At 35.7% G+C, this 24084-nt stretch overlaps 3 protein-coding genes across 3 annotated transcripts in view; all 3 read right to left on the minus strand.

Moving 5' to 3' along the window:
- Window positions 1-17218, minus strand: part of LOC141365306 (calpain-1 catalytic subunit-like) — a 51393-nt gene extending 34175 nt beyond the window's left edge. Inside the window, exon 1 of the mRNA XM_073869505.1 lies at window positions 17035-17218. The gene's annotated coding sequence lies outside the window, so the exon portion shown is untranslated. The remainder of the gene's footprint in view (window positions 1-17034) is intronic.
- On the minus strand, window positions 1867-18570 carry LOC141365412 (calpain-1 catalytic subunit-like). The gene is made up of 14 exons (XM_073870016.1): window positions 18559-18570; window positions 16517-16644; window positions 15164-15404; window positions 14392-14464; window positions 13894-14012; window positions 13465-13598; window positions 13159-13333; window positions 12143-12217; window positions 7473-7558; window positions 6465-6539; window positions 6216-6376; window positions 3093-3259; window positions 2929-2940; window positions 1867-2775 (listed from the first exon to the last, which is right to left on the minus strand). Exons 1-14 carry the CDS (start codon window positions 18568-18570, stop codon window positions 2536-2538), a joined length of 1698 nt encoding a protein of 565 aa, XP_073726117.1. The 3' UTR covers window positions 1867-2535.
- A 1122-nt stretch (window positions 18571-19692) lies between these two features.
- Window positions 19693-22744, minus strand: LOC141365307 (protein N-lysine methyltransferase METTL21D-like). The gene is made up of 5 exons (XM_073869506.1): window positions 22448-22744; window positions 20851-20964; window positions 20435-20507; window positions 20034-20153; window positions 19693-19911 (listed from the first exon to the last, which is right to left on the minus strand). The coding sequence occupies exons 1-5, from the start codon at window positions 22702-22704 to the stop codon at window positions 19804-19806; spliced, it is 672 nt and encodes a 223-aa protein (XP_073725607.1). The 5' UTR covers window positions 22705-22744; the 3' UTR covers window positions 19693-19803.
- Between the last annotated feature and the right edge of the window lie 1340 nt (window positions 22745-24084).

A 24084-nucleotide genomic window follows, 5' to 3' on the forward strand; every position in this document is an offset into this window, starting at 1 on the left:
ACTCTTAAAATTATTACTTTTGGTTGATAGTCACTTTTATACAAAGATCAAATAATATCACAGATAGGATCTGACCAGTATAAAACATTTTAAATAAAAATGCATTATTTTTTTTTACATTTAATTGTGATATTTAATGTTTACCTGCCTCTCTTGGAGCAGCAGGAGTCTCTCACAACCGTTACACTTGTAATTTATTTTCTGCGTTGTGTTTTTAGAAAATGTACTACGGTACAAGTTCACGGACTGCACAGCGATGAATCAAAGCAAACGTGCAAGGACATTTAATGAGTTTGGCTGTGGGTGCTTTGGAAGTTCTTCATAAAACTGTTGAGTAGAGATAAATTGATGATCAGAATTAAGACCATCTCCAGAACAGTGAGCAATATTTGTGTTGTTTTTGAATTCCAAGTATATTAAGAGTTTGACTTTTTTCAATGTTTATTTTGTGTTATGTTAAATTGTTAGTCATTACCTGCATTAGCAGTTTTGAAATGTTGATGATTATTTTAGCATTGAAAGTGTTATAAATTGACAATAAAGTATTTTGATATTTGAACCTTTACAGTTTTTTATTTCATTTTTCATATTGCAGCTCCTTCATGTTTTGTGATGTTATAGATGAATGAACTGTTGAATATTTATGCTGAAAACTGATATTTACCACACTGAAATTAATTAGCTTTTATCAGTTTCAATTTAAAACAAATATATTATTTAAGTAAATTACAATTAAGCATTAAAAGTATAATTATTACATAATAAGGGACCAGTCCAGTACCCATTAAAAACCCTGGGCCCTGGTAAATAATGTGGGCTTCTTTAGGTGGGGCCAATATGCGCCCTATGTGTGTTCCCCAGCTGGGTCCCACATAAGCCCCACTCAGTTTCTATATCAAATTCATGTTGGCTAACCCAGGTGGGGCCATAGTGGAACCCATTGAAAACCCCATATAAAACCCACATAAGAAGCCCATATGAGGCCCACATGGAAGTGCACGCATTGAAAAAAGATAGGTATGTATTAATTTGTCTAAGTTGATATAAGATCATAGTAAAATATTGAAAAACTGCTTTGTTTTGCTTTAAATGCCATTGTCAGTGATACTATAAACCACTTTTCAGTAATCTACTGCCCTCTTCTGTAAAGTAACATTATGCACAGCAAAAAAAAAAGAAAAAGAAAACTACCATCTTGGTACAGTTGTTATGTATTTAAGGTACAAAAGTGTACTTTTTTTAAAAGGTACCACCCAGAGATTTTTTTCTGAGAGTGCAGTGTTATTATCGGGGCAGTTACCATATGCAACAACAAGCTTTTCAACAACATGCAGTTAATTATTCTGAGTCTGTTTTTACATATGTATAAAATCTGTCAGCTTTCTAACAGTTTTTTTAATGTTTTGCCACATTGGTTTTAGGCTACCGACACATTCTGAACACTGTTACTGTTTTTGAAGCGTCCTGTCTGATTATATTTTGCCTGGCATGGAAACCACACAGGCATGAACAGAAATGTTTGCTGTGAGTTGTGAAGTGCACACGGTTCACACGCTCTTTTGTGCCTAGAGCAGAAAATCAAGTCTAGAAAATCTGTTAAGGTTCCAGATAACCAAGATAATGTCCTCTTTACAATGATCTGTTACACATGTAAAGATAAAGAACTGATAGGTTTCATGTACCTGAACTCATGAACTAGCAAAGCGTGGTGCTAGCAACCCTAAGGTCATGAATTCCTGGGAATGCACATACTGTAAAATGCCTAGTTCAGGTAATAAGCATAAATGTAAATATCTCCCAGAAATTAATGTGAGGATTGGAGTGTTATACAGACATATTTTTTGTGACACTCAAATCAACAAGTACTTTGTCAAAATATTTTTTTATTAATGTACACAGTTTTCCAAGTTACTTTTGTTAGCACATGCTGATAGGAGTAAAATTGCATAAAAAATGTTAACTACTGAATACACTCCCAAGCTAAACACAAACCTACAGCATGAGTTTAACAGAACTTAAATCAACTGACTGAAAACAGTTTCACAAATGCAGATATTACATACAAGTAAAGTATTACAAAAGGAGACAATCATATACATTAAAGGACCATCACAATTTGGTTTGCATACATTTTGAGTGGTTAAAGATCTTGGAGTGTACAAAATAAAGGCTGGGTTATTTTCAACGCAGCATTGGTTCAAAAAGGGGCGAACCCTGCTGTTGGGTAAAATTTACCAGAAAATGTTTATATTTGACCTAACACTGGTTTAAAAAATACAATCATGGTTGTTTATAAACAGCATAGCACTTAACACTGGGTTTTCCCATCTCTAATACTGTTTAATAAATTCCAATGTTTCACAGTAGCAATTATATTTCAGGTTAAAATGCATGTGAACGTATGTGTTGCAAGTGGACATGACAACTTGCCAAAATTATAAAAACAATCTTACTTATAACTATAAATGTCGGATGGCTCTAAGTGGGTGGTTCTTAGTCATTTAATGCTACATAAAGCACAACACTTTGCCTCAGTCAAACATCTGTCATCACACGTTTCCCAGTTCTCTTATGAGATTCAATTTTTGAGTAAACGGACAGAATGAATTTTGCATTTTCATTAGGCTTGTAAGTGGATGGTATGATGATATACTCCCCTGGTTTAAGTTTGAAGAAACTCATCACTTCTCTTACTTTGACAAAGATCCCAGTATCTGCCACAGGTTTTCTTTGATTAAAGAACTTGGCTGGGAAGTTTCCTATTTCATCTTTCAGCTAAAAGAGAATTAAATTAAAACCTGTATTCAAGCAACCTGTTATATGAATGCTCTGCAACAAAGTATATTCAAAAACCAAATAATAATAATAATAATAATAAATATTGTACTCTCATCAGAGTAGTAGTATTTAATGAGTAATTTTACTTGCCTCTGGTGGTATCTGTAAAAGTAGAAACAATACATTTAGAAATAAGAATTATCAAACCATTTTTATATATATATTTTGAAATATTTTTTAAATTAAAATAACTGTATTCTGTGACATTTACAGATTGTGTAGACTGTTTTTTTGTTGTTGTTGTTAATACTGACCGCAAAAACATAGAAGCCAATTGAGCGTTCAGAAGCAAGACTTCTGTTTCTCTTTTCATTGATCTGAATGAGGGACACCAGTATGTTTTCAGGGTACTGCCCACCAGCACATTCCTCATCAAGCTCTTCAATCCTCACCCGAAACTGTGGGTTTGTCCAGAAGGTATCTGCAAAACATTCAATGAGTTAAAACAGAGGTATACAGACACACAAGTTTAATAAGATAATAATAATATAATTTATAATAATAATTTTGTCTGTCCCGAAGTACTGATCCCACGGAAATATGTGCACATAAGTTGGTTAATTTGTCTAAATTTATACGAAGTGAATCATACAAATAAGCATGATTATTATTAAAAAAACAGCCCTGACCCTGCCACTAACCCCAAAGTCACAGGGGTAAAAAGCAAATCATACAAAAGTGGTCATAAAAGTTTTTACGAATTGGCAAAATACGTCTATCACTTTAAAAAATTGCATAATAACATAATTATTCAAGTCAATTTAACCTACTTAACCTAAGTTAGCATAACTTAACAAATTAGGTTAAACAGTTTCTACTTGTTTTTCTAAGTTAAAGTAACAAACAAATATTTTGATAAAGCAATAAACCCCAAGAAGCAGTGGGTTACCATTGCATTTTATAACAGCTAAGGGGCGTTGTTAGGCACGACGCGAAGCGGAGTAACCCGCTGGTAACCCACTGCTTTGCGGGGTTTATGGCGTTTATAAAATGGTTACATCATATGCATAGCAGGGTTTCACAAAATAAAACACAAATAAGTTGTAATTATATTAGTACTAATATTACTCTTCCACCAAACAAAGTAGTTCCTCAGAATCAAGTGTGGCTGCAACAGAGCGCAATTCACAAACAACACAGACACAGCAAAGACACAATGAAAATATGATTAAAGACTGTGGTGTTTATTTATATATATCAACATTCATCTAAAATATACATTAACATTTATATCGTGCAACTGTTGAAGTGATGATTAAATATGCTTGGAAGCATGCTTAACTCTTTCCCCGTCAGCGTTTTTTATAAGTTGCCACCCAGTTTTAGTTTAATGCCTTACAGAAAAATTATCTTCTTTAAATAAACATAAAATATCAAATGAAAGAACAGTCCATTCGCTTTCCAACAACAACAAAAAAAGTTTCATCCTACCTTCATTTGTTCTCTTATCAGTTATCACCTCTCAAAAAGCAGAGATAATTCCATTTTTTGTGAAGAACTTTTGTAAGAGATCAGATTCAGATCCTGATCAAACATACACGTCACGCTAAATCCACCAAAACGCTGTTGTGTCGAGTGAATGCGTCAGTGTTTAAGTTGGGTAAGATTGCCATCTAGTGGATAATAGCGGAAATATCAATAAGATATAAACAAGTAGAAACTGTTTAACTTAATTTGTTAAGTTATGCTAACTTAGGTTAAGTAGGTTAAATTGACTTGAATAATTATGTTGCTTAAAACTTCATGCTGCAATTTTTTAAAGTGATAGACGTATTTTGCCAATTCGTATAAACTTTTATGACCACTTTTGTATGATTTGCTTTTACCCCTGTGACTTTGGGGTTAGTGGCAGGGTCAGGGCTGCTTTTTTAATAATAATCTTGCTTATTTGTATGATTCACTTCGTCGCGTCTAGGAAACCTCGGAGGTATTGTAAACCGGAAGTGCACATTAAATAGCGCGAGCTTCGTCAGATAGCGTCTACTTCAAAATGTAAAATATACGTTAGCAGCCAATGTTAATCGTTAATGATTTGGGACAAATACGATGTTATTTAATGTTTAACAATGTGAGTGCCGCTGTGTGGCGCGACAGGGATTTGAGCAACTTCCTGAGTTACAGCTGGGCGGCGCGGACAGGCGCCACCTGGCGGCGCCGGTGTGCGTATACTCATAGAAAACAATGTGTTAGATTTTTTTAGAACAGCGTGGCGCTGCGCGGCCGGTGTGCGATCCCCTTAAATCTCTGCAGTTCGCTTGCTGATAGAGAAGACTTATGAATTCCGTAAAGATCACCATCTTTACATCAAGTTCATAAATCTGAAGGCTGCCTTTGATATTGTCTGCCACACTTCATTGTGGAGTATCCTACACGCCCTTGGAGTACCACCCAAGATCGTTGCCCTGCTCAAGCTGCTTTATAGCAACGCTCAAATGTGTCCGCATCAACGGCAGAGACTCAGACTGGTTTCCCATCTCCAGTGGCCGCACCTGACCTCTTCAACTGCATCATTGACCATTTGATGTCCAGGCTTTGGGAGCAGGTCCTCTGAGTGTCCTTCGACAGTTACCACCTGACTGACCTGGAGTATGCTGATGACACCATCCTTCTCGGCACATCCTACAGCCAACTGAGAGACGCTTTGGGCATATACAGTGAAGAGGCGGAGAAGCTCCGCTGCCAGGTGAGATGGACAAAATCCAAGTTCATGTCCGCATCCACCTTCCCTTCGGCTCGGCAATGACACTGTGGAGCCTGTCAAGAACTTTGTTTTTCTGGGATCCATAGTGACAGACAACGGGGATATAACACCACAACGTCGCACCCGCTGGCTCTGCCATGTCCTCCACCTCCCTTCTGACCATCCGATGAGAGCTATTCTCCAGTTTGATCCGAGGGCCGCAGGCTGGAGACGACCACAAGGTAAACCCCACACCCGATGGCTTGACGTCCTTGCGGGTGACCTCCAACAACAAGGAGTCGCTGTAGAGGATGCAGAGCAGCTGGCACAAGACCGTCAGCGCTGGAAACAGCTGGTTCATCTGGTCGGTTCAACGCACAGGGAGGGGACACCCCCTACCCATCGCAGGAGCCAAATTGATTGATTAATTGATTGATTGAAAAAAATGGAAAATAGTGAAAACAACCCCACCAACACGAAGGTAGTTGTTTGACATTAGTATTTCTAAAACCCTGCATATGGCCCAGATCATAGCCATGCATTTGAACAAAGAGTACATTTAAATAGATTTGTTTATTTATTCATAACTTTTAAGAGTAATGTAGCATACTGATCTCAAAGCTAATAATTTTGATTTTAGAAGTATTTCATAATGGTTCTTTTGATTAAATGATTATTTGAAGATCTGAATTGCTACCTCTATTATAGATGCATCCGCCAGCTGTAGTTCCAGCCTCCCAGCTGCCATTATAGCAAGTGGACGTCCAGCTGCATTTAGAGGTACCACTCAGAAAATCAGGGCGGGGGCAGCAAATATCAAGGTCCTCGAAGCTTTTGGTGAAATCCTCCACTGACATCCTACAGTGAAAAATGTGTCAGTGGCAACACACAATTTACTGTATGCTTGTGACATATCTAAATAGGTCATATCTAAAACGATACCCACCAGAACTCCCCGTCATTGGCCAACGAATAACACTTGGATTTGTCCTTTTCACTCACTTTGTCCCACAGTGGGGATCTATATGTTATGCAAGTAGAAAGAGAAAGGGATTTTTAAATAAAAGAAAAATAAATAAAAGTGAAATTTAAATAAAAGTTAAAAAATTGAGTCATATAACAGTTGCTATAACAGTAAAAATAATACCTGTAAAATGATAAAGCTCAAAGTTTACCGCCAGGTGATATATATTTTTTTAAAGAATTCACCTTTTAAAGCCTACAGGGAATGGCCGGTTTGGACTACAGCCCTCTACTTCGTGCTTTAATGACATCACTAGAACAGTTTTTTGACTAAACTCCGGCCACAGGAATAATTTGTATGAATAATTTTAATCATAAATTACTTCATAATTTATATACGTTATTTATTGTTATTATTATTATTTAATTATGGTTTCACCGACAGTAAAGAAATGTATTCTATAGGCTAGATTTTTTTAAGACCTAGCCCTATGTCTATTTCTAACAGACTGTATGCAGTAAGCCAAAGCACAATGAAATAAGGCAACTTGATTTAAGAGGTTTACATAGGCTATTGTCCGGTTTCATATTTGTCAATCAACTTTTCAAAATACATTCGGGGCTAAACTCAAAACATTTGGGGCTGAAGCCCCTGGAAAATCGCCTGGCGACGCCCCTTCATATGGTAACACTTTACAATAAGATTTTATTAGTAAAGAATAGTAAATATATTAACTAACATGAACAAACAATACAGTTTTTCAGCAAGTATGAATTCATGTTAATGTTAGTTTGTCAATACAGTTTTTCATGTTTATGCTTGATTTCAAAAATGTATTAGAAAATGTTGAAATTAACACAAACTATGATTAATAAATGTTATAGAAGTATTGTTCATTGTTAGTTTATGTTAGCTAATGCATGAACTAATTGTTAACAAATACAACCTTATTTTAAAGTATTACCCATAATACACTAGCTCTTACTGTACCTGTCACTCCAATCACCGGTCCATTCTCCTTCTCCCCATGGGTTTAAGACTCTCACCAGCTTTACTGGTTTTCCTTGGCATGTTACCTGTCAAATTTAAAGTGACATCATACCTTTAGTGATGTCTTTACACCTTAATGAGGATCTACAAAATAAGCTATATTTTTGTGCAAATATAGCTATATATAACCTAAATGTGCCATATCTACAGCAATTAAACATTGGTCAGTGAAGATTAGAAACTTTACAGTTTTGACCCAAGAAGTACTATACACACACTCTCAGAAAATGGTAGCCTACACTCTATTTTGTAGAAACACCTGCTATTAACCTGACTTTTAATTAATCAACTGCTGTTAGAAATAGCTCATATGAAAAGCTAAAACCCTCCAAAATGATGTTTAATGCACTAAAATGAATTAGTTTCACTAAAAAATGTTTTATCATTTAATCAAGACAGAGAGGTCAAATTTTGGCAAGAGAAAAGATTTGTCGCCTATACAGAAATTGAACAAATTTACTGCAAATACAAAAATATTTCAGCAAATTAAGTAGTGGTGCTGTAAGAATCAAATTTAATATCTTGTATGACTTCCAAGAGCTTAAAGGACTGCATCCACGCGGTTTGGCAAGGATTCATACAATGTATTGATGAAGTCATCAGGAATAGCAAAGAAAGCAGTCTTGCATGCCTCCCAGAGTTCATCAAAATTCTTTGGTTTCATCTTCCATGCTTCCTCTTTCATCCTACCCCACATATGCTCAATGATGTTCATGTCTGGTGACTGGGCTGGCCAATCCTGGAGCATCTTGATCTTCTTCGCCTTGAGAAACCTTGATGTGGAGATGGAAGTATGTGATGGAGCACCATCCTGCTGCAGAATTTGGCCTCTTTTATGGTTGGGAATATAAGAGGTAGCTAAGATTTATTGGTATTTTAGACTATTGATGTTGCCTTCCACCCTGGAGATCTCTCGCACACTCCCATACTGGATGTAACCAGACCATGATTTTTCCGCCACCAAACTTCACTGTTTTCTGGGTGAATCTTGGATCCATGCAGGCTCCAGTAGGTCTCCTGCAATATGTTTGAGATGACTGTGGTGTAATTATACAGAAGATTCATCTGAAAAATCAACCTTTTGCTTTTCCAGCGTCCATCCTTTTAGCAGGCTGTGGGCCTTGGCAAATGCCACATGGTTTTTCAATTGTCTTTTGTTTAGTGCTGGCTTCTGGACACAGATTCAACCATGGAGGCCATTTCGAGACAAAATTCGACAAACTGTTCTGGTTGACACAGGGACTTCAGGTGACCAGGTCTTGTGGACCTCTGCTGCAGTGGAAAATGGGCTGGCCTTGGATTTTCAAGCCAACAAACGGCCCCCATGAGCAGTTGTCTTGCAGGGTCTGCATGACCTGGGCTTGTCAAAACGTCTCCAGTCTCTTCAAATCTTGTTTTATCCTCTGTAATTGATGCTGAGACACATTAAAGGTGTCTGCCACATCAGCAGTGGACCTGGTCTTCAGCCTCTTGATAATCAAAACTTTAGTCTCAGGGTGAATCTTAGGCATGTTTGTAGATGTCTAGTTGCAGTTGATGTGAAGGTCTAGTGTTCTGGGGTTCTAAGACCTAATTGATCCATTATTAGTCACAGATGAACCTTATATGACAAGGCGCCAAGACTTATGTCTTTGCAAAAATTTACTCAATGGGCTTTACCAAGCATGAATATTAGAATACTTTTTGAGAGTTTCATTTTGCACTGAAACATTATTACAAAAGCTGTTGGGATTAAAATGAGCCATTTCTTGAAAGCAAATCTTGATTAGAAATATATTTTAGCGGCACTTTAGGTCAATTTGTAAACAAGCGACAAGACTTTTGTCAGGGAGTGTATATGAAGGTAAAAAAATTGTCACAGGGGCGTTACCTTTCTTAAAAGTATATTTTTATAACTAAAAGGTACATACTGGTACCATAGTGGTACTGGTACATAATGGTTCCTCAAAGGTACATATCTGAACCAAAATGGTACATATTAGGACCTTTTTATAAAGTACTATCCAGTGATAACTTTTTTGGGGAAACTTAAATAGGCCTTGATATAGGTGAAGGTAGAACAGCAAATAAACATAAGTACACACAATTACATTAAAAAATGTGAATAAATAAAGTCTGTGTTGGTTTTTATTTCTCTAAAATAATTAGAAAACAGAATTAGCATGAAGGATTAAAATCCTTCAAGCCATTTTTTATCCTTCAAGCTGTATTTTTTTGAGGAGCTATTGTCTTCTCCTTTCTGTGTTTTTTGGCAGTCTGTAAAACGATTGCTCCGAATTCTTGTTAAATCTGTTAGTACAGTCTATCGCATAACAGCTTTTTCCCATTTCTGTGTTTTCGCTGATTTTACACTATACACAAATGCTGACGCTCTGTCTTTTGCCACTCAGTGGGCGTAACCGCAGTCACTTTCGCCGAAGGTGACATCACGTGCATACCAAGTGTGGTCCGCCAAACTCCCCCAGTGGTCCGCCAAAAGATGACCTAAATTAGGCAAGTGTTTACACAATCGTCACTTATGTAAGTAGATTTTAATGCACTTGTGAAACTGTGATATCAGTTCTTGCAATTTTGTTTTAATAACATAAAAATGGATCGGTGGCTAAACCAAAGAGGAGTCAAAAGAAAAGATCAAGCATCAATTGAAAGCAGCTAAAATCCACAGATCTATTCGCTTTGTAATGTACTAGTTTTTGTTTCATGTGTGAAATTCCTGTAATTTCAGTGATTTTGGACATTAAGGGGAACTTTTTTTTTTAGCATTTTATTGATTGTTACAACTATAAACTTCATATACCCACCACCTCAGTTTTAAACTAATGGCTCTTTGGAATGACATTAAATGGGACCTAGGCTGTAATAGTATGTTTAATTGCAGTTTTTTTCACATGTGCAGTTTGTTGTTTATATTAAGCTGCAACTCATTTCACATTTACTTTTTCAAATGAAATAAAATTCATATAATAATTTCTGAACATAGCATTGCATTTGTGTTTAAAAAATTAGTTTTTGACTTAAAACAGTTGCAGAGAAAAGTAGAGAAAAGTAACTACTGTAGCACAAAAGAAGATTAACTAAACACTTTCAAGGCAGTTGTAAAAATTAGTAGGACGTGTAGAGGACTTTGAATGACTTCAGCACATCTGTGACCGCAGAACATGACTGGTTTTTCACACCACTCTGGTCCATATCACATTTCAGTAACTGTTATTTAACTTACATAACATTATGGCAAATAATTTTCCAATATTTTTCAGTTGAGTTATGAGCAAAACTGTAATCAAAAGGCCAGGAAAGAGTTTTGTTCTAAAGTTTACATACAATGGCAGAATTTATGTTTTCTTGGCCATTTTGAATATGAATGATGCATATGAACTGTGTTTACTCTCTTTAAATCATAATGACAACAGAAACTTCCCAAATGACCCTGATCAAAATAAAAATGGCCAAGAAATCATAAATTTCTATTTGCAGCGTGATTGTGGGCATTGTCTTGCATGAAAAAAATTGCAGCCTGGTTATGAGATGTTTGCATGGAAGGAATCACAAGTTGCTGAAAGAGATTATGAAAAATATTTGCATTCACTCTGCCAGGTAGCTTTATAAAAGGTCTGCTGCAAAAACTATCCCCAAAACCATGACACACCCCACTTTTTACTGACTTCTTTATGCACTTTGAGTTCTTTTTCAAGTGAACTTTAGACTTGTTCTCCTCTGTCTGTGGAAGATGGCATGTTTCTCTGTAAAGGTTAGTAGCCTTTTAATTCTTTATGCTGATGAAAGGTTTGTTCACTGCAGAGTTGCTTTAAACTGTGAGACTGTGTATGTTGTTGAGACCTTGAGTTGAGACTCTTAATCTGTTTAATGCTGAACTGGCGAGAAATTCCAGCTGCAGTGTCAAATCGATTCCCTATTGAGCCTCTGCATTATATCCTATCCTCTCGTGCATTTGTCTTTGATGACAAACTTTTTGGGGGATCTGAATAAATCGAATTATGATAAAAAAAACTAGTTACTGAACTAATTCTAAGATTGAAAGAAGAGTGGACCAAGAACACACCAGAGTGGTGTGAGACACTACATGTCCTGCGGTTGTAGATGTGCTGAAGTCATTTAAAAAGTCCTCTACACTTCCTACACATTTTTGACAACTGTAACTGTAATCTTCTTCTGTGCTACGGCAGTTTTGAATAACAAAAATATTACTAAGTTTATGGTTAACAGAAAGGGTTAAAGTGCTAACTACTGTTTGGAGTGTTTTCAAGGAATGTTCTCGCATCAGTGCATGTATGTTTAAGCAATGCACATTTATTGTTTTTATTTATGTCAAACATCTCAGAATTACAAACCACAATTTGTGGTATATAATTGAAAAGTTTTGCCCTGAAGCAATGAGCATTAAAAGTTAGCTGTAATGTTTTTGTTTATTTGTTTGTTTTCGCTGGTTGGTGGTTGCCTTTCTTACCTAACCACATAACTAAAACTTATACTATGTATTCAATTTGATAATAAAGACAGTGTTCTTAGATAATGCCACTGGGCTGTTTTCCAGTTATAAAGTCTAATGCTACTGCTAATGTAAACTGAGGATGTTTTTAGTGCAGACTTACCTTAAAAACCCCTGTCACTGTATACGCATGGCCCCGAACTATGCCATTGGGTAATACTGTGTTTGCAGATGTTTTCTGAAATTGTGTAAAAAACAGATATATTTGATCAGTAATACAATAAGAATAAATATGCATCAGAAATAGATGGATTTACATTTAATTACATTTACATTTAGTCCTGATGCAAAAGTGGCTGTATGCCACCTCAATCAAAAATTAGATAATGCTCTTGGCGCGTATTATACATTAATCAAATACTTTCGCTTCAAATCTGCTTAATCCCGGCATCAGGCCATTCAGAAATACTGCTTTGTTGGCAGAATCTATTAAGAGTCTGATAAAAAAATGCTAATTTACAGGACGCACTTAGTAGGTTTTGCATCATGAGCTCTTCAACTAATACACTTTTTTTGTGTGCATCTTACTTTGTATATGAAATGTATGTATGTCCACAGTCATTTAAATTTAGTTTGTTTTGTTTAAAGGTGACATAGAATGGTTGAACGGAGTATTTATCCTTGTTCTGTGATGTGACATGTAGACAAAAAATGTTTTGTTTGGGTCTGTAATGCATTAGAAGCTTCCTAAAAACCTCTCTAAGAAAGCTCTATTAGGGTGGGGAATTTCAAACGAGTGGTTTTGCACCTATTTGGCTCCCCCTACTGGCTTAACTTGCAATCTCATTACTGATTGGCTGACTTTGCTGCCACTCAAAAAATGTAGCCAATTATTTTAAAGTGGATGGGCAGTTAGATGCCTATGATGTCATAAGCATCAGTTTTTCAGATTGGGCTGTTTTCTGGCTGACATTTCTAAAAGAGGAATTTCTATGAGACTGAGATGTTTAGCATATTTAGCACTTTTTGTATGTTTGTGAATGTGGGTAGACTACCATTATTCAACAAAGACAATGTAAAAATGGTTTTTCATTCTCTGTCCCCTTTAAAGCTAAATCTAGCGACAGCCCAACAGTAAGTTTAAAAGGGTGAAACAAAGTGAAAGAGATTATTGTTTACCCCCTGAGGAGTGCCACAGCCCATCAGGGCCTTTGCTTTGGTTGCACAATCCATTAGTTCCCACAGATCAGTGCGAGGTCTTTTCAGTTCTAAGTACAAATGCACTCCACCAGTGAAGTCCATGAGGGCCTCCGACACAAAACCAGCATGCATGTCAGCATAGGAGCCGCACACCCTGTGAAAGACAATATATCCGTATCATTTACTCAAATTCTTAAAAGATTCTGTGACCATTGTCATTACTTTCATCATATAAATACGTTAATTAAAGCAATCTTAAAAATGACATGGGCTACTGGCACTTACTTGGCATAAGCCTTCTCCAGCAAGGCAGGCCAAAACTCATTTGACGTTTTTGAATGAACAAAAATTAGCTTGCCGTTGATTGTCGGCAGTTGGTCATCAATGACAACATCAATCCATTTCCCAAACTGCCAGAACTGTGGGAATAATTTAAGCAAAACAGATCCTTCACACATGTTGACCTCTTGAGTATTTTACCCTGTAAAAAATCCTTTGCTGCCTTAATTTCAACTTACTTGTTTATCTTGACAAGAGATGAGCTAATACAACTTCTAAAATAAAGTTGACATATTTTAACTCTTATTATACGTTTTTTAAAAAAAAAAAATGGTAAGTTGAAATGACAAAAAAAGTAAAAAAAAAAAATTTACTCAACTGGACTTATAATTGCATTTCCACAGATCTGGAGGCAGTTATGACCAAAGAACTTACTCTGAAGTGAAATATCCCTCCATAGTTTTTACTGAATGACTGGCCAGCTGGCATGACCTGGTTCAAGATATCCGTCTGAAAGGTTAAAGCCCCAACTGAAGCAAGAAACCAGCAGTTTCCTAAGAAAAACAAACAAACAAACAAAAAACCATTTAACACAACAAATTAACTGTGAAACTACAATCATCACCAATCACTTCATGTTTTTTGACTTGTATGGATGGGTTCTACATTTGGCTGGTATGGATGTTTTAGCATTTATTTATGTGACCATATATTACAGTAAGTGTGACCATTTCTTAAAAGTAAGTATTTTTTCTTATGTTGATTTGTTGTAATGATGTTTTTTTGTTTAGTTGCACCGTGAAAAGGGCTACAGAAATAAAACTGAATTAAAAATGTTGTGTCAACAAAGTGATATGTGGTTACTTGGATAAACTAGGTAGTGGTCACTGAAGGGATTATGTTAAATACACAAATAAATACACATAAACTTACCTAAATAATCTCCTTGGGCATAGTCAAAGCGTGAGACCCCCTCTACAATGAGCTGAGGGTCTTTCACTATTTGCTAAAAAGAGAGAATAACGTATATTTTGATATTTGTCTTAAGCATTTAGAACTACAATGCAAGTAAAAAAAAACATTAAGACATTTATAATCTTATATAGTTTTACATTTTTTCCACAGTTGTCTTTGATTTGCCCATTCAGGCGTTTTCCAAATAAGTTGTCCATTGAATAAAATCATCTTTACACAGACTTGATAAACATATACTTTTTATTATGAGAGAGCATACTGTAATATTTAAGAATTTCGTTTCACGTTTACAAGTATCCTTTCACATTTTTAATTGTATATATCATAATTTCATATTTTAAACTATTCTTAATTGTACTTTTATTGCGATTGCTGTGCAAATGCGTATGCCACAATTATTTTGTGTGACTACATTTAAAACAGAGTATGGCTGTCTGTAAAGCTGCTTTGAAGAAATGTCCGTGAGAAGCGTTATACAAATAAACATGACTTGACTTGATTTATATTTCTGTTGATAAGACACTGCAGATGTTTTGTCACAACCATTATTAAAAATGTTGGGAGATTTGGATAGCAAACCTGTTCAAACAAGCTTTATGAGATCTGTTTCTAAAAAGCAAGAATATATGCAACCTATCATTTTTGTGTTTAAAAGACACTCGCTGCAGAACATTGCTTAAAGCATTCAATTATATTTATTTTGCACTGGTCTTAAGTAAAGATAACTTACTGATGGTCTCAACCACTTGATTTGGCCCTGATTCAGTTCTTCAAGCGTCTTCCGTGGATCAATAGAGCTGCGGTCCAAAGGGAACTTTTCATCAACAAAGTTCTTCTTATTGAGCAGGCATTTCTGGAGCAATTCCTGGTAGTCCTGATCCAAGAATTTGACAGGAAAAGGGAGAGAGCCTATTTCTTCTTTTGTGGTGCGCGCATTACGGGGTTTTTTACTTACACGAGGCATTTTTACACTGAAAACATGAAGAGAAAAACAGATATCACAACTGACTGTATTTGGGAAGTTGACACAAAACACATGATATCAATTATAATTTTGTATTTTATCTATCTATCTATCTATCTATCTATCTATCTATCTATCTAATATTTATTTATTGTAAATTTGATTCATTTTAGCAATTTAATTTTATATCAAATTTGAAACTGTTAACATTAGTTAATGCACCTCAAACTAACATCAATTACTGTAATGACATAAACAAGAATTAATAAATGCTTATATATTGTTCATTTTTTGTTCATAACTCATTTACTGTAAGATGTCTGTAAAGATCTGGAATAGGCCTACATCTGGTGTGTAAAAAAATCTTATAAAGGTCTTAGAAAGAGCTACTTTACATACATTCTAATTCAAAAACGTCTTGCAGACGTCTTTAATATGTCTGACATCTTTTAGGAAATGTCTCAGAGATGTATTGCAGATGAGCAAACAATTTAAATAATACGTCTTGACTCTTGCAGATGTAAACGCATTAAATAGACGTCTCCGAGATGTATGTGTGCTATCAGGGATACAACCTTTTTGTAAAGTGTTACAGAAATTTGTATTTCATATTATTCAGTACACATAAACCAATCATTTAAGGTCTAGCTGTTCCGTTCACAGTCATATCCTACTGAAAAATCCATCTAAGACCAGCATAAACTGGTAACTGCTTTTGTTTAAGCTGGTCTACCAGTCTGACCAGCTAAATCCAGCTAGACCATCTTAAAAAGTGACCAAAACACAGCTAGACCAGCTTGCTACACCAGCTAAAACCAAGCTGGGAGACCAGCTAAAACCAGCTCACCAGCTTATGCTGGTCTTAACTGGATTTTTCATAGCTCTAATACAAGATGAATGAACCCTGATAGAGCAACTCGAATCAAACTCGTGTACAATTCGACGTACAACTCTTATTAAAAGGTAGAAAAGTGATTTAGTTAAGAGCAGTGAGAGATTTTCTGCACGATTTTTCTAACACGAGTGACAGACAGAGCAAAATTAGGTTACTTACCCTTTAAGACCAAAGTGCGGATCTAATAAACTGTTACACTTGCGTTTTCTCTTTAATCTGTTTACCTTCTCTTAAGATCTAAATTGGCGTGTTTAGGATACTCGCGAAAGCCGGGAATTTTGACGCATGTGTGTACAGCTGCAAAAATACTCACAACCTCAACGAAAAGCGGATGTGCGGCTTGCACGCTCCTCTAAAACAGAAACAGTAAGCACATGTAGAACGTTTGTTTGTGTTTCAACGTCACTTATTTAAAACTGCGGTGCTAAGTACGTGTACAAATGTTAAATGTCACAGCAACTTGACGGGCGCGTAGCTCGAATCATTTTCAAAAAATCATCGGATCTAGACGAATCAAAAGAGTGACCTATTTTGGATCAAAAACCGGCAAATTTCGCCGAGGGTGACAAGTTTACATCCCCTGGCTCATACTGTTAGTTTTTAAAGAACTTAAAGAAACTGGACTACAGAGTAGTCTAACTTTATGGGTGTAAAGTCAATTTGTTTTGACACATATCATCTACGTTGAGAATTAAAAATAAATAAATTAAAATAATTAAAGATATTATAAGAAATACTTCACCTTCAAGGATACAGTGCAAATACTGGGAGTCCACTGAAATGAGCTGTCTTCTGTTATGGTTTGAATGTCTTCTCTCTGCCTCAGGCTTCAGAAATTCACATTTGGGTAACTTAGATATGTGCTGTTTCAGGAAGCATACAGCATGTAAAGTATTTTGTTTTGTCGACACTGCACAGACACGCCTTTGCATAAAGAGACTTAAACACCAATATGCCGCAATCTTTGATTATGAACTTCTTTATGGAAATGTTTGTTTTTATTTAATTTATTGTTAAGATATCATTTATCAACACACAGTACTGTACAAAATTGTAAACAAGCCACAGCTTTTTTATTTGTTGGCCCTTGTCAGGTTTTAAAAAGGCAATTTGCTCAAATGTTAACAATTGTTAACACATCAAGTGTTAATGTTAACAGTTACACCCTGGGATTTGTGAGCCCTAAGAAACATTAAATCTTTAGTGAAATACCATAGAAGAACCATTTTTGGTTCCTCACAGGTACAAAGAACCATTCAAAGGGAACCATCCCTCTTAATAAAACCAAATCATACAACCAACACTTGTTTATCTATGGCATCAAGTAGCACTTTTAAGTGTTTACTGTATTAAACAGTCTATACAGCCAAAGACAAGGTGTCAACAAAAATGTCAGACAAACTTATAGACTCCTAAACTTAATACATAAAAGCAATTATTGATATTTTGTAAAATATTTAAAATTATTCTTTTAAATAAAAAACAATTCACAAAATGAACTGCTTATTAAGTTTGTTCATGAAAAATATAATCCATATATATACAACCCTGTTCCTGGAGGGCACCTGTCCTGCAGATTTCAGTTCCAAACACACCTAAACCTGCTCATCAAGTTGTTCAGGGCTACCGAAAAAATAAAGAGGTGTAGGGTGTTGGAGTAGGGTTGGAACTAAAATATGCAGGACATGTGCCCTTCAGGAACAACGTTAGAGATGATCTAATCTATCCATCATACACTCTTAAAAAGAAAGGTACAAAAAAACGACACGGCCAATGAGGTCATCTAAAAATAAATATTAAAGGTCCCTAAATGCCACTTATAGTCCACAGGAGATGATGTCTTTTCGATTGTGGCACCTTGCCTCTGGAATGTCACTGTAAATAAGATGTTGTACATCATTAGGTCAATTTAAAACACTTTAAATAGGGCACGTATTTGCCCAAGCATTTGCTGTGAGATAGTCAGGGTATATATGTTGGTCTTATGTCATGTTGTTTTTATGTTTTGGTTACATGTTGTTTTATTGGAAAGCATTTTGGCCAACATGAGTTAATAAAAACAAACAAAAGTTGTCACTAGGGTGGTACCTTTTTAAAAAGTAGATTTTTGTAGCCTACATAAAAGGTGTTCATTAGTAGTACCTCAAACATCTGTAGCAAAATGGTACATATTAGGAACTTTTTTAGAAGGTCCACCATAGTGACACTTTTTGTACCTTTTTATCAGAGAGTGTATAAAGAAATCCCAAAAAGTGGAATTTCCCACTTGTGCATCCATACTCCAATATACACAAAGGACCAAAGAGATCTATTACGTAAAAAGGATAACAAAACAAAACATAAAATATACTTAAGTTTTAATTAAATTGATTAAAAAAATTATTTGTTAACTTTAGACAGTGTTTGTTAACATATTACACTTAATGTAACATTCTATAACTTTACTTAAAAAAAAAAAAACACTGGACTACAGAAAATAACACTCTTATTTAATTCAACGATTAACAGTTTAAAAATGTATATGAGACTATTTTATGCCATCCAAATCTGTAAAGTGTATGTGTATACATCAGGGTTCCCACACCTTAGTTAACTTTCAAAGACTTTCCAAACCAATACCCTCAAATTCAAGGACTAAATGTGGAGACACATCTCAAATGAGAGCAAGGTTACATCGTGTTACCTGTTAAGATACATTGTTACAGTTTGCTTTCGAGGGAACTCGTGCTGCATCATGCGGTGACACTTTGGGGACGCCTCCAGGGGTAAGTGCATCTGAATGTGTATATCAAATTCAACCAATGGTGAGGCTTAATGACAAAGACAGGGTGAAGTGGGAGCCAGGAAGTATATCGCTATTGGAAATATCGCCATAGATGGTGTAACAGGGACGCAGGAAGTATGGCAAGGGAGACGCAGTGTCTCGTTCCCTTTTCAGGGAACAACAGTTACATACCTAACCGTTTTCAAACACAACTATGCAAAAAAGCATTTTGATAAGAATTAACATCTGCACACAGAAGATGTAAGCATTTAAAGTGAACAGTTTTGCACTTTGCAAATTTGATGATTTTATCCTACACTACACAGGGAATAATATGGATTTTATTTCCAGAAAACTTCTTGCATAAAATAGATTCAAGTACTTTCAATGACCTGTATCTATCTATGTATGTATATTTTCAAAAACTTTCCAGGGCCTTGAATTATTTCCTCCAGATTCACAAACTTTCAAGGACCCGTGGGAACCCTGATACATACAATCACTTACAGTAGTACACATTTTGTCTAGTAAATCCTAAAATGAAGCTCCGCAAACCACATAACAAGCACTTGAGGTTAAGCAGACTGCATTTAAATAAGGTCAATATGGTGAGAGAAAAACTGGGGGAAAGAAAAGCAAAAATATTTTGTTATAATGAATGAAACCTGGCCCACACAACAGTCCAATGAAAAGAACATATACACATCCGAAGACAAGTTTACTCAAATTAAAAGAAGCTTGAGGTTTTTATACAATTCTTCGTCTCAGATGGAGAAGGTGAATATCAGGACTGTTAAACTCTGGATCTTGTTTCTCAGGTGGGATCTCCTCAGACTGAAAGTCTTGCAGAAGTAACTGTTTCAAATAATCATTAAGGAAAAAGAAGTCAACATTATATTTAGCTTTCCCAGATACTTCTAAATGCCCTTTCTAAAATGTCATATATCATATGCATTATAATCAATCTTATATCTTACCTCGAAGAATCTTTTTTCAATCTCAGGATTTACACCAACAGTGCGCTGTTCATAGCAACAGATGATGCATGTCTCAGGCCCAGCAAGACACTTCAGAGTCTGCACTAGAGGCTCTACAGACTGCAATATAAATAAACCACAGTAGTTTACATAGCAGTCAAAACTGTTAAACTAAACTATTGAGATAAAAAGTGCTGGGTTGTTTTTAACCCAGGGTTGGGTCACTAGAGAGAACACACTGCTCATTTTAACCCAGCAGTGTGACCTAACCCTGGGTTAAAACAACCCAGCACATTTGTTTTAGTATAAATATGAGGCATTTTAGATGTAAATAGTACCTGTGAATAAATTGAGTAAATAATGTAAGTAAAGTAGATTTAATAAACTGTCCTGCTATATACCTGCTCATAGTAGATACAGTCAGCCATCAGAATATAATGAGGTTGAGGTAGAAGGTCTTCCACATTTTCTCCCCTTTCAAAAAGACGAAAACGCATTACAAAACAGTTAACAATTTGTGACTAATCTTTTGGTTATGGTTGTTGAGATAAGTTAGCCAAGCCCAGAGGCATAATAACTATTATACTAAGCCGAAACCTCTGCCAATGACAGTTTAGCAAACCAGTTTGGGGAATATTATAATTGTAATTGGCATTATGTAATATCATGTTGTTGCTTGTGTCTTGATGCTGATATCATTTATAATATCAAAATGTTCAGATTATTTTTACACCTCTGACAAACCAAAACAGTACAGTTTGTTATGGTCAGGAATACATAAAGGCAAAAAACCCATAGGATGAAAGTTAGTACAAACCATTTCAGTACCTTGGCTGTGATTGAACCTGTACGAATGAGATTCTGATTTTTCCTAATGTTCAGTTGCAGAAGAGGCTGCAAGTCTTCTAGATCAGTCACTATAACATTAGCCCTACAGGAGCACATTGATCAAGTTCAACTCCATTTAACATGTTCAAAACTTAATTGTATTGGTAATAGCTTGTTGGTGATTAAACACATTGACATCGCACGGCATTCACATAGCTGCCAACTCTCACGCATTCACCGTGAGACTCACACAATTGACCCCATTCTCACGCTCTCACGCCACACATCCATTTTCTCACGCAGGCTCGTGCCCACCATTGAGATTCCCATTGAGTTTAACAAAAGACATGAAATAATTGCCTAATATACCTAACTGTAAATACTGTAACGCCTATCTCTATCTAGCGTGCCTCAAACAGCATAAAGCGCTCGTCAAAGTCAAGATGATGCGAAGGCCAATCAAATCAAAGAAGGTGGAGTTATTGTTTACAGATGCCGAAGCGCCAGCTACAAACCACAGAGAGCGAGTGCGCGGCTGCGCGATGGTGAAAGAGCAAAGCACGATGTAAGTAGCTAAACCAGTGCTCGCAGTAGCCTACTGACACTTTTATATTTAACGAACCTTCACTGTCTTAGGTGCCACCACTTCTCATGTTGCTGGTACTTTGCTGCAAAGAGTCAAAGAGCATTTTACTTTATGTGGCGCTTCGCAGGAAGTTCGGCAGCGAGGACATCAGAGTACCGCGAGAGCAATGCGAAATGTTACAAAAGGGTCCGCCTTTACCTTTGCTCTCGCGTTACTCTGATGTCATACGCCGATCAGTCAGCTCCGCACCAGTCGAACACACAAAGCGTCAAGGTTTGGATGAAAAGCAGAGAATTGCCCGGATTCCACGCACACAGATACCCTCAGAAAACAGAAATTTTAATCAACCATCACTCGCGTGTGCATGTTTGCAAGCAGTACAAGCCTGCGTGATGTTTGCTGTGGCAGGTTTTAATAAAAGAGAAAAAAGTCAATTGATATTTGACATCTATAAACAATAATATATACGAAATATAATTATATGGCCTTGACATACACATTATCTGTTGCTTTAGTTTAATATAAAGTACTCATTTGGATTATTTGATTGTGACAGTCCCTCTATCACCAATCACAAATCATCACTTTACGCTTCTCTTTCTCAGTGGATAAACTGAATCAAAGCTGCTGTTATCTGCAGTTATACATTTTACAGAGACCAGTATTCATTAGATTTTAAGAACTTTTTTGGAAGGAACTTTTATCAGAAGGAAAGCATAATAGAATTGTATAAAATAATGGTAAAGACTCTAATCTCAGGCATTTAAACTCAGTAAAAGCTTTTATTTAAATTTAATTTCTAAAATATGATTCGATTTGTATTGTGAACCATTTTAACGCAGTCTTTTCCAACTATTTAACACAGAAATAGCTAAAATCCACAATATTATCTATTGGCAAATGGTTGGGACTTATATAAAAAATCCCCCCCCCCCAAAAAAAAAAAAAATCTCACTCCAAGCTGAACTCAGAAGTTGGCAGCTCTGCATTCATAACTCACCCCAGAGTGGCAGCCACGAGACCCACTAGTCCTGTTCCTGCGCCCAGTTCAATAATGTTTTTAGCGTGCCATGTACTAGCATCAGACTGAACATTATAAAATTGTTGCGTTTCTAGATATTTTGATAAAACGATAGCAGCGTCCCATACTACGCATCCGACGTCACCTTTGCTGCACTGATACATTCTCAACACAGACCCATTGTTTTTCTCTATTTCTCTAACAAAGTAATCTTCTTCCGATTCTTCTGTCGCCATGTTTGGTTCGCTGCACGCGGCGGCGCTGATGGTCTACGTCATGACGTATGATTCGCGAATCATTCTTTTGAAGCTTCCACCGAAAGAACCGAGTTGAATCATTTAGAATTTCATTAAAATATAATGTATATATAATGTTTATAAATACAACTATGAGTAGGGGAAAGAGTTGTAACTCGGATTATTATAGTTCTGGACAATAACCCCGTGAAAAAAAAAAAACATTTTATTCTGCTAAATGAAAAAAAGGAGTTTTCAACTAAAGAACTAATTTGCAAAAAAAACAACATTTATTTCTTACCTTTTTATAGTCTGTCTGTATAACCGTCGTCTACTTAACTTTGTGTGGATGTTAAAGGGGTAGTTCACCCAAAAATGAAAATTCTGTCATTATTTACTTACTCTTTATTTTGTTACAAACCTGTATAAATTTCTTTGTTCTAATGAACACAAAGGAAGATATTTTAAGGAACGGTTGTAACGTTTGGAGCCCCATTTACTTTCATAGTAGAAATAAAGAATAGCCTACTGTGGAAGTGAATACTATAGAAGTGACTCTTATGAACCACATACAGTCAATACATGTTTTAGGAACCTATTTTTAACAATGATTAAAGATTTCTTATTTGTGTCATCAACTGTTATCATGCCTGTTGCCTACTGACAAAAAACATATTTTTAAAATAGAGATTTAAAAAATAGATATTTTTATTTTATAAAATATGATACAATGCTGTGAATTGAACTACTCAATTTAACCAATCTTAAACATATACAAGAGAAAAATGCAACATATACGGTAAAAGAATGTAAAAAATATCAAATACAGATGTTGACAAATTGTTGTTACTCTTAAAGCTCATTAAATCAATGCTTAATTTCTCCTAAAAAGTGAATGAAATCCAAAGCAACTGTCTTTAAATATTGGAAGAAGTATTGTTTTTACTACAGGTATTCTGAAATGGCCCAGACAGATTTGTTAGTACCCATAGAAAGATCATAAATTATTGTATTATAGTGATTTTTAAACAAACAAAGTATAATTTCCTTTCTCAGTTTTACACAATCTTGTAATCATTTCAGTATGTTTATTGTTCAGCTGTTTGATATCATTGTGTGCACCAAAAACGACAATACATCAAAATAACCACAGAGAGACTAAATGTAAAAGTCATCTGAAGAGCTCATGACGAAAAGAAGGTAAAAAAGAAGACTAAATCCTTCCTCCCTGAATGTGACCGCATGATTTAACAAAACAAGATCTAATATCATCAGATTATCAATTAATTCTGGAGCAAAACATATCTGCCCTGTATCAAAAAGCTGTGTCTCAGTTGTAGGTCATATGTCCTTTAACAAGACAATGACTCAAAACACATG

This window comes from Misgurnus anguillicaudatus, chromosome 7 (assembly GCF_027580225.2).
Source record: "Misgurnus anguillicaudatus chromosome 7, ASM2758022v2, whole genome shotgun sequence".
Lineage (NCBI taxonomy): Eukaryota > Metazoa > Chordata > Actinopteri > Cypriniformes > Cobitidae > Misgurnus > Misgurnus anguillicaudatus.

Bases quoted from the DNA above. Each gene is read 5' to 3' on its own strand.
- LOC141365412 (XM_073870016.1), bottom strand. The intron at 15,405-16,516 runs GTAAACAGATTA...TCATGTTTTCAG, and splicing joins AATTTAGATCTTAAGAGAAG to TGTAAAAATGCCTCGTGTAA. The intron at 7,559-12,142 runs GTAAGTCTGCAC...TAAATTTGACAG, and splicing joins CAGTGACAGGGGTTTTTAAG to GTAACATGCCAAGGAAAACC.
- LOC141365307 (XM_073869506.1), bottom strand. From the start codon at position 22,704: ATGGCGACAGAAGAATCGGAAGAAGATTACTTTGTTAGAGAAATAGAG. The intron at 20,154-20,434 runs GTATATAGCAGG...TTTATATTGCAG, and splicing joins ACTGTATCTACTATGAGCAG to TCTGTAGAGCCTCTAGTGCA. The intron at 19,912-20,033 runs GTAAGATATAAG...TATTTGAAACAG, and splicing joins TTGAAAAAAGATTCTTCGAG to TTACTTCTGCAAGACTTTCA.